Source organism: Mus caroli, chromosome 2 (genome assembly GCF_900094665.2).
Source record: "Mus caroli chromosome 2, CAROLI_EIJ_v1.1, whole genome shotgun sequence".
Classification (NCBI taxonomy): Eukaryota; Metazoa; Chordata; class Mammalia; order Rodentia; family Muridae; genus Mus; species Mus caroli.
Window position 1 is genome coordinate 118,742,281 of NC_034571.1, and position 16,750 is coordinate 118,759,030.

The 16,750-nt window shown below is 39.6% G+C and overlaps 2 protein-coding genes across 5 annotated transcripts in view; one reads left to right on the plus strand and one right to left on the minus strand.

The window, feature by feature from the left end:
* Fam227b (family with sequence similarity 227 member B) overlaps positions 1-16,750 on the minus strand; it is a 144,414-nt gene that overhangs the window by 24,993 nt on the left and 102,671 nt on the right. The gene's annotated exons all lie outside the window — the stretch shown is intronic.
* Fgf7 (fibroblast growth factor 7) overlaps positions 13,337-16,750 on the plus strand; it is a 55,708-nt gene continuing 52,294 nt past the window's right edge. Inside the window, exons 1-2 of the mRNA XM_021156378.2 lie at positions 13,337-13,581; positions 14,181-14,736. Coding sequence (XP_021012037.1) covers positions 14,451-14,736 — 286 coding nt within the window. The 5' untranslated portion in view covers positions 13,337-13,581; positions 14,181-14,450. The remainder of the gene's footprint in view (positions 13,582-14,180; positions 14,737-16,750) is intronic.

Consider the following 16,750-nt stretch of genomic DNA (forward strand, 5'->3'; position numbering starts at 1 on the left):
AAGAAGAAGAAGAAGAAGAAGAAGAAGAAGAAGAAGAAGAAGAAGAAGAAGAAGAAGAAGAAGAAGAAGAAGAAGAAGAAGAAGAAGAAGGGGCTTGGCTTGGAATTTTGAAACCTCTAGGGACACACGTACACTAACAAGGCCACACCTCCTAATCTCCAAACAACTCCACTAACTGGGGACCCCAAACATCTAAACATATGAGCCTTTGGGGGTCATTCTCATTGAAACCACCAGACTCATCTATATCCTCTACAGATTTTTATGTAATGCTTTGTGTACAATGCTATTGCAGGGCAAGCAAACCCCATGAGAATGATGGACATGGGTTATACTTGCTGTTTTTGGTTTTGAATACAAGGGGCTTTAACATATTATACATTTGTTCACTTCAGTAGGATAAATGAGAAAATTGAAGAAAAATTTAAAAATATATTAATATAATTCATAAAGGAGCAGAGTATTGGAATTGATAAGTACAATATCCGAAACTAAAAATTCTTCCAGTGTGTTTGATAGAAGAAGGCAGTTCAGCAAACTCAAGGCTGTACATAGAAAACACCCATAGAGAACTGAAGCACTTGGTATAGAAGAAGGCAGTTCAGCAAACTCAAGGCTGTACATAGAAAACACCCACAGAGAGCTGAAGAGCTTGGTATAAAGACTGTGGTAGGACTGAAATCCTGAAGGACACGAGGGATGGTTAGGGCTCAATAAGATTCCAGCACAGTTCCCAGGACCGACGGAAAATGACCACTGTCACATATAAGAAATATAACAAATTCCAAGGAGGGTAAAGTAAATATAAAGGCAACCAACCATACTTGCCTCACACTCAGATAGCTAGACTTTAGAGTGACGGGGAAAACCCCCGGAGAAAGAGAGACACAGCACTAATTTGCAGAGTGGAGTAAGAGCCTTCAACAAAGGTCACAGATTTATTTACTGTAAGCATCAACACAAAAGCCACGACAAGATTCACTGTAACACTACAAACATGTGTTCTACAAAAATAGCCTCTTTAAGTGAAAATCTAATACAAAGAAACCCAGATTCAAAGCAAAGTATGGAATAGGCCCCCGGAAAACTTCAGTGTATCATGAAACTTTACCACACTGTCTCCACAGACAAAGGCGCTCAGTGTATAAACACCACCAGCGTTCAGTCACCGCTCTCTGTGCAGCATGGACCCCTCGCCTGCTGCAACCCTGGCAGTCGCTCTCTGTACCTGGAAGCTTTGCTTTCCTGAGTGTGATAAACAGATAAACAGTCCCATGCAGTCTATAGCCCTCTATGGTCCATTTAATTTAGCAATACCCTGGGACTGCAGTTACAGACAGTTGTGAGCCTCTCTATTGGTGCTGGGGATTGAATCTTAGTCCTCTGGAAGAGCCAGTGCTCTTAACTGCTCAACTATCAGCACGCCAGCCCCTTGGATATGTTTCTCATTCTGCTGTAGTAATTCTTTGAGCGAATGACTATAGTTGGTAAGCCTTTGAATTTATTATTTGCTTGAAGATATTTCAGCTTCATCTGAATGACAGTTTGATGTCATTTTCATTAATATTTTGACTCTCCTTTAAAAAACACCACACTGCTTCCTGACAACATATCATGTGTGACTAGATATTCTTAAGAAGTAATTTGCTGTAACTTCTAACTTCTGAGATGTTCAACATTTGCTCTCTATTGTAAGAGAGCAGACATTTCAGTGCCATGGAGATCTTTATTGATTCAGCTTGGCCCTTGGCTGGTCATGCCAATCTAACTGTTTCAGTTTTGCTCGATTTTGTAAAATCTCGTTTCCTTCCTTTCCACCCTTTTCTCTTCCTGGAGCGATGGCACGGCATGCTACCTGAGACTGAACTCCCATGTGGGTATACTTCTTTATGTATTTGTCTGTATCTTCTGCCTCTCAGTATTTTCGTTCAATGGGGTGACATTCAAAAATCCTTGCTCTTTTGTCTAGTTGCAAAAACGCTTTTACCTAGTGACTCTACCAAGTTGTTTACTTGTCCATAACATAATGATTCCTAAGAACTAGTTTTGACACAATTTCTTTATTAGTATGAGCTTTTAAAAATGTTTTAACATAATTTCAAATAAACTCTATATAAGTAAGTATTATGCTGTTGTGTTTTGTTTTGTTTTGTTTGTTTTCCTTTCTGGGAATAGAGTGGGGTAAGGAAGGTAGGGTGGCACTTAGCATTAAAGTTCATAGTCGCATATATATTTGAAAGCAGGCAGTGAATATCACTTCAATAAACAAATGCAGAAATTCTGGCAATGTTTTGGACATTTTATATCACATTCAAACAGTGATTACAAGAGCCAGCTTCATTCATCTTCATGCCCTCTCCTCCTCCTCACCTGTATTAACTCACGGTCAAGTTTGGTATTGCAAATTATTGGCATGTCTCTTTTGAGGAAGGTAGTCTTTCAGTGGGCTTCTCCCCACAGCTAGAGGGTTTCTCCACGGTGTTCTCTGCATGTGGCCCAGGGCATGGTTTGAGGTCATTACATGCTAACATGCTTCCCTCTTGAGGGGGTGGGTCCACTACAGTCACTCTACCTCTGTCATCAAAATGATCTGTATTGAAGACAATGGGGCTTGGAACTCAGACTCCACACTGGCTTCCCACGTAGATAAGTTAATTTATTGCAAACTTTACTATCTGAATTCTTTTCTGCTTTGATTCCTCATGTAGAAAATGAAGACAAATGGGTAGCCATACTGTTTTTTCTATCTATCTATCTATCTATCTATCTATCTATCTATCTATCTATCTATCCATCCATCCATCTATCCATCATCTATATTTCTTTCTCATTTCATGAATAAAGATTTTAAAAGAGTAGCAACTTAGGAAGAGTACATTATACTTAGAACATTATCCAGCATGCATTAATTGCTCTATAAATATCATGCAGAAACAAGACTCGTGTTAGAGTCATGTCCCTGTTTCTTACTACATTCACTGTGGTGTTCTCTCTTTCCTAGGTTTATTGTGGCCATCTCTCATCCTGTTGAATCTCCTCCCAGGCTCCCTGCCCCCAGGTGGCTCCTGTTCAGCAGCGCCTCTACTGCTGCCTTAGAAGGAGCTACCCTTGGCATGCTTGGGCTTCCCTTGGGTTTTCCTTTTCATACCTAGTCCCGCACTTTTTAGATTTCTTCAATGGTAAATTAGTAGTTTATTACTCTTTTTATCTATGATAGATACAAAGAGGCTAAGTAATTTGCAAGTGTCCCATAATTATGAACAGTAATTCAAATGTGTGACTGTCTGGCTGTGCTTTATCTGGCTAGGCCCTTTTTTCACAGATAACCCATTCCTAAGGAGAGGACTATGTGTGCATTTTTTCCCTTTGCCAGTAGTTCTCAACGCCTTTTCAATTTTTTTTTTTACTTCTTTTTTCAGTACATGAACTTTGCTGTCTCTTCATCCCCACAGTGCTTTGCATGTGTTATCCAGTTTTAGGCCTCTCAGAAACAGACTGTTGCTTAGAGTGACTCACTTTCCATGTTTAGTTTCCAAGCTTTCTCATTGTGAGAAACAGGTTTTCAAGTGTCAACGTGCATTGAACGATGACCCGTACCAACCTTCCTTCCATAAACTTTCCTCTTACCATGGAACAAACAAATAAACAAACAATTTTCCAAGTTAGACTACACAAAAACTCTTTAAAATTTTGGATAAAGGACTAAATTACCAGAAGTTGCATCATTACGAGTTATTATTTGAGATTTGTTTGCCTTCTATAATATGCAGTGGAATATTGATTATAATAGAAAACAGATTGTCTTTTTCAAAAAGGCTGAAAAAGGACAAATTATAAAACTAAGACTATAAGAATAGAAGACTATTCTAAGGATATAGGAATAACTTAAGGAAGTCCCTAAAATCCTGAAAAGTATGGATATGATAGAAAAAAATACACTCATGTGTGGTATGTGTGTGTGTGTGAGAGAGAGAGAGACAGAGAGAGACACAGAGACACACACATGAGAGAGAGAGAGAGAGAGAGAGAGAGAGAGAGAGCAGAATTTTAAAATGCAGAGGAAAGGAGGACATAAACTTGCTGAGCAGTAACAATGAAGACTGCTAGCCTTTGTAAATATTTGGTATCACAAATACATGCCAGAACTTAAATTATATCTAGAATATCAAGGGAATAGAAAACAGAAAAAAAGATAGCCTCTCAGTTTAGAAGACACAAGCTAAGTCGAAGGCCATGAGAACTCAATAAAAGTTTATTAAGTTCAAATATGAAATGTTGTAGATAATGGTAAAGTAGCTCAGACATTTTACATATTGTACCTTTGAATAATTACTTTTTTGAAGAAAAATAAAAACAGTGATATTTTCATATTTTTGAGTCTGTTATTTGTTTTTTATATTTGATATTTGCTTTAGAAATAAACTATATCAGTATACCATGATATATCAGCTTGCTAAGTGGAGTAGAATGGAATATAAGGAATGGGAAATGCAAGGAAAACAGGGGAAGAATGCAGCATAGAGAAATATTATTTTAATTAGTCTGTAACTGAACTCTTTAGTTATATTAAAAACTAGAATTATTGACTTGAATTTTACTAATCCAAGGCATAAATAACATGATGGATATTACTGCAAATGCTTCATTGTAAAGCATTTACATATACTAAAGTTTTATGTACTAGGGTCTCTCGGTTTGGGTCCATTTCAGCCTCTTCTTTAACCCATCTCCATTCTTTTGTGACTCTTCTAGAACCCCAGAGCTACTCTCTACCAGGGACTTACATTGTCCAGACTAGGTTGATATTCAGGGACCTTACAACAACCATACTTGGCTAGCATTCAGAGTGGGTAACAACAACAATAACAACAAACCCAAACAACAACAACAACAACAAAACAGCACTCACCGAACAAAGACAAGACCTGATGTCTACACCAAGAAACACCTCAAATATAATTCCAGATGTCTAGATCCCACTGCAAAAACACAAACATGAACACCCAAGACAATACACTTTCTCCAGAAGCCAGCAGCCCAATTCCAACAGGCTCTGAGAAAAGCAATTCAGCTGGAGCACCAGCCAAGGACTTCAAAATAGCAACTGTGAATATATATAGCAGGTCCTTAATGAGGATCTGAATAAATGCCTTAATGAAGACCATGAAAACACAAACAGTTGAGTGAAACAATGAAAATAATTTACAGAAATAGAATTTAACAAAGAAGTGAAATCGCTAAAGAAAACACAGGCTGGAATAAAGATGGAAGAAAAAAAGTCAACACAGTCCCTAGAGGCAAGCCTCCTGAACAGACCAGAGGAAACAGAAGAGAGACTTTCAAGTCTTGAAGATAAGGTAGACGTAGTGGATAGCTCAGTCAAAGAAAATGTTAATTCTAAAAGTATTCAGACACAAAAGATCCAGGAAATAGAGGAAACTTTGAAAAGACCAAATCTACAAAAATAGAGAAAGAGGAAGACAACAAAATCCAGGTCAAAGGCGCAGAGAATACTTAAAACAAAATTGTAGAAGGAAATTACCCCAATCTAAAGAAGGAGGTTCCTATTAGGGTACAGTAAGCATGCAGAGCCCCCAAACAGGACCAGAAGAGAAATTCCCTGTGATGCATAATAATCAAGATGCTAAATATACAGAATAAAGAAAGGATACTAAAAGCTGCCAGTGAAAAAGACCAAGTCATCTTTAACTGCAGGCCCATGGTGCTTTCAGTGGAGATTCTGAAAGCCAGGAGTGTCGGGATGGATGCTCTGCAAGCTCTAAGGGACCACAGATGCCAGCTCAGACTCCCACACCCGGCAAAACTGTTAACCACAATTGGCAGAGAAAGAAAGACACTTAATGAAAACAAATTAATGTCTACCAATCCAGCTCTACAGAAGGAGTCAAAAGGAAAACTTCAGTATGAAGAGGTTTTCATCCAATAGGACACAAGAAATAAACAATCCCAGAGCAGTTCATCAAGGGGGAGAAGGATGCATGCAACAAAATAATAGAAATCAAAAAATATTGCTCATTAATAACTCTTAGTATGAATGGTCTCAGTCCCACAATAGAAAGACATAGAGAAGCAGATTGGATTAGAAAACAGGATCCATCTTTCCCTTGCAACAAAGAAGCACACCTCACCATCAAAAGCAGACACCAACTTAGGGTAAAAGGATAGAAATATAATACAATTAAATGGACCCAAGAAGCAAGCCAGGTATATAGCTGTTTTAATATTTGAAAAAAATAGGCTTCAAGCCAAAATTAACCAGAATATATAAGAGGACACCAAATATTCATTAAAGGAAAAATTCATGAAGATGATATTACTATTCAAAACATTTATACACCAAACACAAAGGCACACAAGTTCATAAAAGAAATGCTACTACAGCTAACATCACAAACCAATTCTACGGCAGTGGTAGTGGGTGACTTCAGTGCCCTGCTGTAGCCAACAGCCAGGTCATCCTGAGAAAATGCTGGAGTTATATAACACCATAAACCAAATGGATGTGACAGGCATCTGCAGAACATTTCACCCAAACAATAAGGAATGCCCTTTCTCCTCAGTAGCTCATGGCATTTTCTCCAAAATTGGGCACATATTAGGACGCAAGACAAATCTCAACAGATTCAGGAAAATCGAAATAACTCCTGCAGCCTACATGACCCCCATGGAGGAAGGTTGAGTATTACAGTAGGGACAGCAGAAAGCATCCAAACCCATGCAAGCTGAGTAACTGACTGCTGAATGAAAACTGGGTCAAGACAGAAACCAAGAAGTAAATTAGGAACTTTTAGAATTGAATGAAAATAATAGCACAAATGAAAACATTATTTTTTAAATAATAAGAAAAAAGAGTCTCTCAGTTTGGCATTTGTTACCATTCAAATTGAGTTTGGGTTGAAATTTGTCTTTTGCTTTGTTGCTGTTTCCAAGGTCATGCAAAGCAATATAATGTACCCTTTGCCACAGGAAATTTAAAACTGTCTCAGAGGGAAATCAATTTTCAAACATCTTTTAGTTGCTCTGCATCTATGTTATAAATTGAATGTATGTTTTCTGCATTCTTTTACATTTTTGGTTAAGTATGATCTACTATAATTTACTATTTGTTAGTGCTTGGCATTAGTGAACAGCAGTCCTTTAAAAAAAAAAAAGAATAACTTTGCCTCATTTGGGGGCTGGAGAGATGGTTCAGCAGGTAAGAGCACTGGCTGCTCTCCCAGAAGACCTAGATTAGACTCTCAGAACAGACATGGCTGCTCACAAACTTCTATAACTCCAGTTCTAGAAGATTCAACACCCCTGGCCTCCACAGGCACTGGGCAAGTATGTGGTGCACAGACATATATGCAGGCAAGACAACCACATATGCATAATAATAACTTAAAATATTTATTTTACTTTTAATTGTGCTTAACACGCTTTAATTGTGTGTGTGTGTGTGTGTGTGTGTGTGTGTGTGTACTGAGGCCAGAAGGTGCTGGATCCCGAGGCTGGAGTCACAGCTGACTGTGAGCTTCTTGCTGTGGCTGCTGAGAACTGAGCTCTAGCCCTGTGTATGAATAGAATAATATGTGCTCTTAACTCCTGAGCCATCTCTCTATTCCCATTTCCTTTAAAATACTCTATAATTCTGTATGTTAACAAACTCATGCAGGCTGGGAAATGAAGAGCAGCCATGCGCAGCCGCACTTTCTACCGCCTCAGTCAGGCTGGCCTTGCTCTGGTTCACATAAAATGATTTTTTCTTTTTTCCAAGTGAGCCATGTTTTGGCATTAGATGGAGAAGATGCTTTAGATTTTTAAAATCATGTTCTTTTCATTGTGTGACCTATTTTGGTTTTGCATGCTTATATGTATTATTTTACTGTTGTGTTTCTCGATGAATATATTTTCTTATTTGGAAGGAACTATAAAAATAAAAGCACATTTATTTTAGGAAAAATGACCAGGGGATATTAGGCATTTTTTTAAAATTCCAACTTTTTTTTTTTTAAAGGAATTTGACTTTCAGTATCATAGGATTGAGCTAAGCACTCATCTGACGACAGCTCCAAGACTCAGTAATGGCTTCAAATCAAAGGATTATACAATTTCAGTCTCTTATATTAAAGCCATATAACATAATGTGGACTGTTCATATGTTCCATTTGCTTTAATACAGAGAACTATCATGCTCTTCTCATCAGAGGCATTCTCAATTATTAAAACGAGGGAAGACTGGTTTTAATGTAGTGTGTGTGTGTCTGTGTGAGTGGTGTGCATGCCTGTTGACCCTGTGTGTGTGGAGACAGAGGTTGATGTAAAGTATTGTCCCCTATCACTGTCTACCTAATTTTTGAGACAGGGTCTTCTTTTCTTGACCCTGAGGTTGGAGAAGCCTTTTTGTTAGACTAGCTGCTGGTGAGCGCCAGGGACCCTTTGGTATTCACACCAGCCTGTGAGTACTGTCTCTTTTTGCCTTATTTGGCTTTTACATGTGTGATGGGGATCTGAGACCATGACTCCACGCATGTATAGGTAGCCCTTTGCCCACAGAGCCATCACCAAGGCCCCACTCTTTTTTTTTTTAATTAGATGTTTTCTTCATTTACATTTCAAATGCTATCCCCTTTCCTAGTTTCCAAAAAATCTCCTATCTCCTCCCCCCTCCCCCTGCTCCCCAACCCACCCACTCCCACTTCTTGGCCCTGGCATTCCCCTATACTGGGGCATAGAATCTTTACAATACCTAGGGCCTCTCCTCCCATTGATGGCCTACTAGGCCATCCTCTGCTACATATGCAGCTAGAGACAAGAGCTCTGGGGGGTACTGGTTAGTTCATATTGTTGTTCCTCCTACAGGGCTGCAGACTCCTTCAACTCCTTGGGTACTTTCTCTAGCTCCTTCATTGGGTACCCTGTGTTCCATCCAATAGATGACTGTGAGCATCCACTCCTGTATTTTCCAGGCACTGGCATAGCCTCACAGGAGACAGCTATATCAGGGTCCAAGGTATTATATTTTAAACAAAATGCATAACACAACATGGGAACAGTTTTCCTTTTGTACTAAATACTGCCAGATATTGTTAAAATGTATTTCTGCTTTCACTTTCTACACTCTTGTATAACCAGTTCATTTTAAGGAAGTCAAAAGTTCACAGTCAGTGTAGAGAGGGGGCATCTACACTCCCTTGGATTTGGGCTATGGCCTTCCTCACACCATCTTCCTTAGGGCAACAAAGACAGAACTGTGCATCCATTGTCACAGTCAAACCTCTTGACCCATTCTTACTCTTGCGTTACCTACCACCCAGTTTTGCTCTCAGCGTGTCTGCACCTTTGTTTCCATCCCTGCTGCTACCATCTTAGTGCAAGGAGTGATCTCTGACTTTGGGTTTCAATCATAGTCACAGCAGTGGGTGGCTTACATTTTAGTCATTCTCCAGATGACCAAAAGTTATGTCTTATGAGGGTTTCAGAATAGTGTCTAACACACACACACGCACACGCACACGCACACGCACACGTAGAAGCTTTAACAGCTAGGGACAAATCTCAAAACCATGTTGCTTTCACCACGGAACTTCCTTCTTACGCACTGTGATCCATTGCTTTTCCATTCCCAGACACAATAAACTCACGTTCACCTCAGAACATGGTTTCTTTTGAAACCTTCATCTAGAACACTCTGCCTTCTGATTTCTTCTTACTGCTCAGTTCCTGTCTTACATAATGTCTCTTTCCAAAGCCTTTCCGTGACCCCATTCCAATCACTTTTATCCTTTCTGCTGTTTGCTATGATCGTCAGACTACAATTCGGTAAATTTATAACATAGTTTGAAGATTTTAAATTTAGATTAGTATTTCAGAGAGTTTTTTTTGTTTGTTTTTGTTTTTGTTTTTCTGATTTTTTACAAAATTAAACGAAGCCATTTTGTTACAGACTCAGGGATAGAAAGGTTCAAATGGCATTTGTATACTGAGATATTTACAGGTTGAGTCACAGGCACACCGCAATGCTGAACATATGACTCACACTTTACGTCTTCTGTGTGGTTAGTGTTTAGATGGTACAGCATTGTGCCAAAGGCCAGCGAGCTGTTTATAGGATTAAGGACCTCAGGGATTGCTCCATCGTGCTTTTCCTCCCGAGTTTAAGTTACTATCTTTGACCAGGTCCATCATGTTTGGAAAGACAGGTCTGTCTTCCTGTGTCCTATTCTTTGTGAACCTAAGTTTCTTCTGTAGTATACACAGTTCCTAATGTCAAGTCGCATCTGCCAGCTTCATGCCTCTCTCTTTGCTTGGCCTCTTGCTTGTGATCATTAGCATGGGCCTTCTTTCTGTTCTTGGAATTTAAGCTCTTGGCTTCCTCGCCCCTTACCATCCCCAGATCCCTGTTTATGCCGTGCTCTCACTGGAATGCACGCTTTGCAAAGGCAGGGATCACTTCCAAGATACTCACCATTGTGTCTTCAGAGGGCTAACCCAGCATCTGGCAGCACAGAGTTATTGGATAAATATTTGTTCAATGGATGAATCAAGATGATAAGTAAGACTGGTTGCACAGTATGATCCAGAGTCAAGACTAAATTTATATATTGAAACCACACAGGAAATGATGAAGACAAATCTAGTGTGGGGTTAGTTGTAGAAATGTGGATGGAATAGTTTGGAACAATGTCAGATGTAAGGCACAATATACACACAGTCATTTTTATAAGTAGAATTCTACCTTGTCCTAATTTCAAGAGTCTCTATCCTACCTGGAACCAGAAGACATGTCTAGACAGCTTTTGGAAAATAGCCCTACAGCTATATTTGTATACCATAAAATGACATATTTATAACTGCATTCATTATAATAGTTCCACAGTAAAATATATGGGTAAAAATGAAATGTTCATAGAGGTTGGCTATGCATATTGAGATATACCTATGCAGTGTAGAGAGTGAGTGAGCTTTCTAAATGCTGAGATAAGAGATTTTGTATTTTTACTAAATGAAAAGAAAAGCAACATGTATAACTCTCTCTCTCTCTCTCTCTCTCTCTCTCTCTCTCCTCTCTCTCTCTCTCTCTCTCTCTCTGTGATAATACTTCTTTGTATGTAAAAGAGCTGGGTATAAAGTTCTCCTGTATATATGTGCATAGCTTTTGTGTTTAAGCATGGTAAAAATGTAAACTGAAATATAAAATTCCATAAGTCAAAGTTTCTATCATTTGTCTCTCCACAGAATGAAGGCTGTGATGAAGATTGCTTAGGAAAAGTTAGGAAGTTCATATAGCAGCTGATTGCATCAAAGAAGTTCTATGAATTTTTCAATGATTTTCAATGCAAATTTATTTTAAATATCTTTATTTTTTGTATTTGAAATACAAATTCCCAAACACAAGGGGCAAGGATGACACACACTTCTTCTTTTTGAGATACAGCTTCTATCTGAAGCTTTTCAGGTGATAACATTAATCTTTAAAAGTCAATATTTGAAGAATAGATGCAGATCTTTTTCTTATGGATTTACAATGCACAAGGTGGAGATATTTTCAACTAAGGATGAAGCTGCCGTTATCTGGAAAGAGTACAGAACAGAGAACTCTGCTTCTCTCTTCTGTATGTGCTTTACAATAAGGACAGAGGATGTCTGCCACCGGGTAACTCACAAAGACAAAGAGAGCAGCTGTCCTACAGCTGAACCGCTAGCCTAATGAGAACCATTGCTAACAAGTAAGGGTCTCAAGGACAGGAATGAAATTCCCCACCCTGTCTTGGTTCCATCACTGGAAAGTAATCAATAACTTTGAAAGGAATTTAAACTGATACAATTTCCTGCCTGACTGTAACCTGCTCAGTGACATTCCTCAGAGAGTCATTTTATACCTTGGCTCCAACATTGCGGCGACTCCCTCCCCTGCACATTGTAAAGAGAGACTGGGCATTCTGTAGTGTGCACTGAGAACTGACTGCATAGCCTCCATTTCTCTATGGAACGTCAACTTGTAAGAATTCTGAATCTGCGCATTACTAATGCCCCCCAGACTGTGGGATATCACTAAGAACATCATCATACCTTCTGTCCTTTCCTATTCCTCCCTGGGAGAAAAATCATGGGACGTTCTGAGCTCTCCGGTTTTAAATAGATACAGTTATAGAATAGCATACCCTCCTCTGCTTTGAAAGCCTAGTGCTTCAATATTTCATGAATCGAAGACAACTGTGTATGTTTGAAATATGGGGTGCTGTTGACTCTGCCCTCTGTAAGCCCAATGGGAAAGGGAAGAACAATCGCATCCAAATGATTCAATTTGGGTCTCTGTCTCTATTTGGTCTACCTGCACCACCTGGTGGTAGTGTATGCTAAGTGCGAAGTTTTGTGTGTGTGTGTGTGTGTGTGTTTTGCAGGTACAAGGAAAAGAGAATTTTAATGTATGTATTCTTAAATATTCATTTAGGTTGGTGATACGATGGCTCCATACTAAATATAAGATACAGACAGTCACAGTCTTGCTCAGTACAGGATAGGCACAAGCTCAGGCTGGAAAGCAAAAGGACTCTCTTGTATCCGTTAGCTATTGGCCTTATTACTCCTGGATTTATCAGTTTTTTTTTTTTTTAAGCTATTGCTCTCAGGAAGGCACAAGTCAAATACCAAGGTGAAACCATTTTTCTAAAAGAATGGTAGTTTTGCAAATTATGTGTCCTTTGCTTCTATGTGTCATCCGTTGAAATAAATCACAAGACAGGATGTGAAAATGGCAGCACAACCCTAGTCTGATTAGACGTGGCCATTGATTTGATACCTGAAGCGGCAGCTGAGCCATGGGGAAGTAAGGGACGGAGCCACACTGTTTGTTAGAATCCCAGTCCAGTAAGAAACTAGGTCTTCTCAGCCTAAAGTCTCACACCCAATGGTGCAAGATCTGTGAAAAGATGTGGCCTTGTCTAGGGATACCTGCTTTCAGGCCCCGAGCCTTGGGTTGCTCTAGTGCTCTGAATTTGAAGGACTAAAAACACACCCTCACTTACCAACCTCCCTCGTCACAATGTATTGTAAAGATCATCTAACATTTAAAAAGCCCTTATATATGTTGTAGGGACATATGTTTTTCACAGACTGTACAGCTTCTGTGTTTAAAAGGTCTAACATTTCCCTTTCTCTTTGTAACGGCTTGGGAATCAGAGGTCTGTCTCCACAGCGTGAATGCCCACTTGTGGATTTAAACCGAAGCTGTGTCCACAGCTCCCCCTTATGACCACTCAACAGTGTACAAGCCTCCTTCTAATTCTGCTGTTTTAGACAACGAACCGCTCACTGGTTAAGTTTTAATTGCTTCCAATGAGGTCAGCAAAGGTATTTATTGAAAATCTCTGAATAAAAGGCTCCACGCACTCACACAAGCGCACGCGCTCACACACGGAGAAAATCCTTTTGCCTGTTGATTTATGGAAACAATTATGATTCTGCTGGGGGATTTCTCAGCTGAGAAATAGTTTGTAGCTACAGTAGAGAGGCTCAAGTTGCACGAGGCAGACAGCAGACACGGAACTCTTGTGTACCCAGCTGTTCCAAACAGAACAAGTAAGTTACTGTTATTTGTCTTTAAAACAATGCTGACTCTTTTCTGAAAGATTTTCTCTTTCTGTGGTTATTGTCCTGGGGTGGGGTCAGTGGGGGAGAGACTTTTGAGCTGTGAAAATATCTACAGAAATTGCTCTGTAGTACGTACGGATGGAAAGAGACTCTTGAGATTCTCCAAGGCAATCCTGACACTTAACTTGAAAAATCTGGGTAGTTTAAGGGAGAATAATTATGAAGCACAAATGTAAAAGCATAGACTAATGAATTCCAGGGAATTCAACTTCAACTCTGTCGATCGAGACTGTAAAACTTGATTTAACTCAATAGCTGTGAGTACACAGTGTTTCCTGACAAGATAGCAACTGGAATGAATGGTGTGGTTTTCTTGTGGTGTCTTCTCACTAACGCATAGTGCTTCTGAATCTATGTGCAGAGTGGCAGAGATGCTCACGTCCTCTGTGGGAGCTGTTTTAAATGTGCTTTCAACATTTAACTACACTGACATGTTAGACTATCTAACTACTGAAATTTATACATACAATTTTTTTTATCTCCCTCTCTTCTCCCCCTCCCCATTCCTAATCTCTCTCTTCGAGCAGAAGTCAAGGAGCAACCGCACTGCAGCAACTGGCCTTGTCACGACCTGTTTCTATAAGGATATACCTATCAGCTGTGATCCTGAAGAAGGAATCCTGTTATTGGTATCAGAAGCTAAAAGATAAGGTTAACAGTTTGGAAAGAGCGACGACTTTTTCTCTCATCAACCTCCAGTTCACAGATAGGAGGAGGCCCATGACCTAGGAGTAGCAATCAACGCAAGATTCAATTCTCATTATGTTATTCATGAACACCCGGGGCACTACACTATAATGCGCAAATGGATACTGACAGGGATCCTGCCAACTCTGCTCTACAGGTCATGCTTCCACCTCGTCTGTCTAGTGGGCACTATATCTCTAGCTTGCAATGACATGAGTCCGGAGCAAACGGCTACGAGTGTGAACTGTTCCAGCCCCGAGCGACACACCAGAAGTTATGACTACATGGAAGGAGGGGATATAAGGGTGAGAAGACTGTTCTGTCGCACCCAGTGGTACCTGAGGATTGACAAACGAGGCAAAGTGAAAGGGACCCAGGAGATGAAGAACAGCTACAGTAAGTGATGCCTTTATCCCAGCCCTGCTTAGCTCTTTATGGTTTGTCTAAGGTTCACTTTCCGGTGCCGTGTTCTCCTTTCCTTTCCTATGGGGGCAAAAAAAAAAAAAAAAAAAAAAATCAGTGTCATATATCAAGTCCTAATTTTTCTACCTTGGGATTTCTGCACTAACTCCCTAAAATATCTCTGGTAATAGGGCAAGTGTCCTCACCTTATGGTTGGAACTGATATGGTTGGAAAATACTCTGTGGCTTAAAACCAAACTACTGGTTAGTAAGAAACCATGTCAGTGAGCACGCATGCTGCTGTGTGATTGTTTTCCTAGCAAAGCTCAGTAGCGGTGTGCATAGAGCTCTCAGTAGGTGTTCACCAAACTACCAGCCAGTAGTTTGAGGAGCAGAGGATGTATCTGTCTTTATTAGTGGTGTTGCTTTTGAAAGGACTCTGCCATGGTACTAACCGGTTAAGAATCTACTTTCTGAGCACCAAAAACTGTGTGCTTCTAAAACTGAAGGGAGTCGGTGATGCCCTGGAACATCTTTAAAAGTCTATTGAGTTTGTTTTAGATTCCTTAACTCCCCACCCACAGGTAACAGACCTTTTTTTTTTTTTTTTTTTTTTTTTTTTTTTTTTTTTTTTTTTTTTTTTTTTTTTTTTTTTTTAACAGTTTCTTTATCAAGAGTCTGTCATGTTAGGTCTCTGTTGCTAATTTAAGAGGAACATAACCTTGAGGAAGCAGAGCTGAGTTGGAAGGCAGGTTGGGTCCGGGACTTTCACCTGGAGCACCCCACTTTCCCTAGACCCAGTTGCTTTTTTACCTTAAAATGCCAGGGCTTGGGCTTTCATTTGATGGTTATAGTTAGTCACCAATCTCAGTAGTATTAAATGCAATGGCATAAAACACACACTCAACATTTACCTGAGGTATTTAAAACCCACACGGGGAAATAGGTTTCTTAGCACCAATAACACATGGGTGGCGTTGACACTGTATGGTTGATAGTACGTGTGGCAGTATAGTTTGAGAAGGATACATGGAAACAATAGTGTAGCTGGGTGTCTGTGACAGGGCCACCCCAAATTGTTCCTATCTATCCCTGAAATATCTTTTGGCTCTAAACTCACTGACCAAAAAATAAGAGTTTGGTGACTCTTTCCAAAATGAAAATGAGAGACCTTCATTTCAGCCATAGCTCATACAAACTGAGCAAGGAAGCATGCCTGCTGGAGGATTGATTCCGTGGGATCCAGCTCAGCAGTGGCCACTGGGGGAGGATTTGCTGGCTGTCCCTTCTATGTGGCCTTTTCATTTGATTTGAAAATCATCGAGCCTTATTGTAGATAACAGAATCATGGGGGCAGTGACAGCATGTGTCCCGTCCCTGTCTGTTAATGACTTTGGGGCACTTTAGTGTTCCCAATCTTCAACTGGTAAACATGGATGCATTTTTCAAAATCTTTCTCCTTCTCACAGTCTATTTGGTTCTGAGGCAGGGAACGTACCATACAATGTAAAGCCTCAATACTCATTACCTAGTTGTCACCCAAACAGTGAGGCAAAAGTGCCTGTTCTCTCTCCAGACTAACCATGCAGTCAGGGCTAGTTTCAAATTTTATAACAAGGTTATTATCATAGCTCAACTGCAGACTTCTTTCTTTTTATTTAACGACTAATCCCTTTGGATGCTTTTCACTAACTCATAAAAAAAGGTAAAAAAAAAATGGGTGGGAACATTCAGTGAAAATGAGTACTATGATCATTTGAGATTAAAGTAGTTACAATTGGAACATGTAAATATATGTGAATTTTATTTTGTGTTAAATTCCTGGAGCTCATGAATTTCAGGTATTTGTACACATTTACAAACTGGTAAAATCACTTTACAATTTGAAACATGATGTAGTGCTAAACCTGAGAAGTCTTAAAGCCTGTTTAGCAAACCCCCTTTCTCGTGAAGCAAACTCTATAGTAATAAGAAAGACAAAAGTCTTTCCCAAAATCATGGTGTTGAA